The 522-nt window shown below is 64.6% G+C and overlaps 1 protein-coding gene across 1 annotated transcript in view; it reads left to right on the forward strand.

Annotated features, from left to right (window-relative positions):
* Positions 1-522, forward strand: part of DIEXF (digestive organ expansion factor homolog (zebrafish)) — a 15,837-nt gene continuing 15,315 nt past the window's right edge. The window contains exon 1 of the mRNA XM_010000995.1: positions 1-476. Within this exon, the coding sequence (XP_009999297.1) occupies positions 1-476 (476 nt within the window). The remainder of the gene's footprint in view (positions 477-522) is intronic.

A 522-nucleotide genomic window follows, 5' to 3' on the forward strand; every position in this document is an offset into this window, starting at 1 on the left:
ATGGTCACGACCTCCCGCAGGAGTCACTCCTGGGTGCCCCAGCGTAACCGCAGCCTGGTTAAGGCGCTGACCGGCTTCACCAAGACCCCGGGTGGCCTCGGCTCCAGGGAGGCTGCCTGGAAGCTCCAGCCACCACCTGCTGAAGCACCTTTCCGCAGGGTATTCCATGCCTCCATCCTGTTGGGAATGACCTTGCTTTCACGTGGCTCTGGTGCTTTTTCCTCCAGGGGACAAACCGCAGCCCCTGAGGACGCGCTCCCAGGACGGGAGGTCCCGCACTCCCGGTTACAGCCCCGCTTTTCCAAGGACCGGAGGAGCACAAAGAAGCAAAGAGTTGAGCTTGGACGCGGTTTCGTGCTCCCCGCAAGGAGGTCCCTGGGGAGCTGCGTGTCCTTGTGCGCGCCCGGGCGGGAACCTTCGCTGCGGGCAGCGTCGGCGGGAGGCGGCGGGAAGATCCAGGAGGATAGGATTGATTGGTCTTCTGAGAGGGAACAGCGCGGCCGGAAGGTTCCGGCCTTCCGC

Source organism: Chaetura pelagica, unplaced genomic scaffold (genome assembly GCF_000747805.2).
Source record: "Chaetura pelagica isolate M959 unplaced genomic scaffold, ChaPel_1.0 scaffold161, whole genome shotgun sequence".
In the NCBI taxonomy this organism is placed as follows: domain Eukaryota; kingdom Metazoa; phylum Chordata; class Aves; order Apodiformes; family Apodidae; genus Chaetura; species Chaetura pelagica.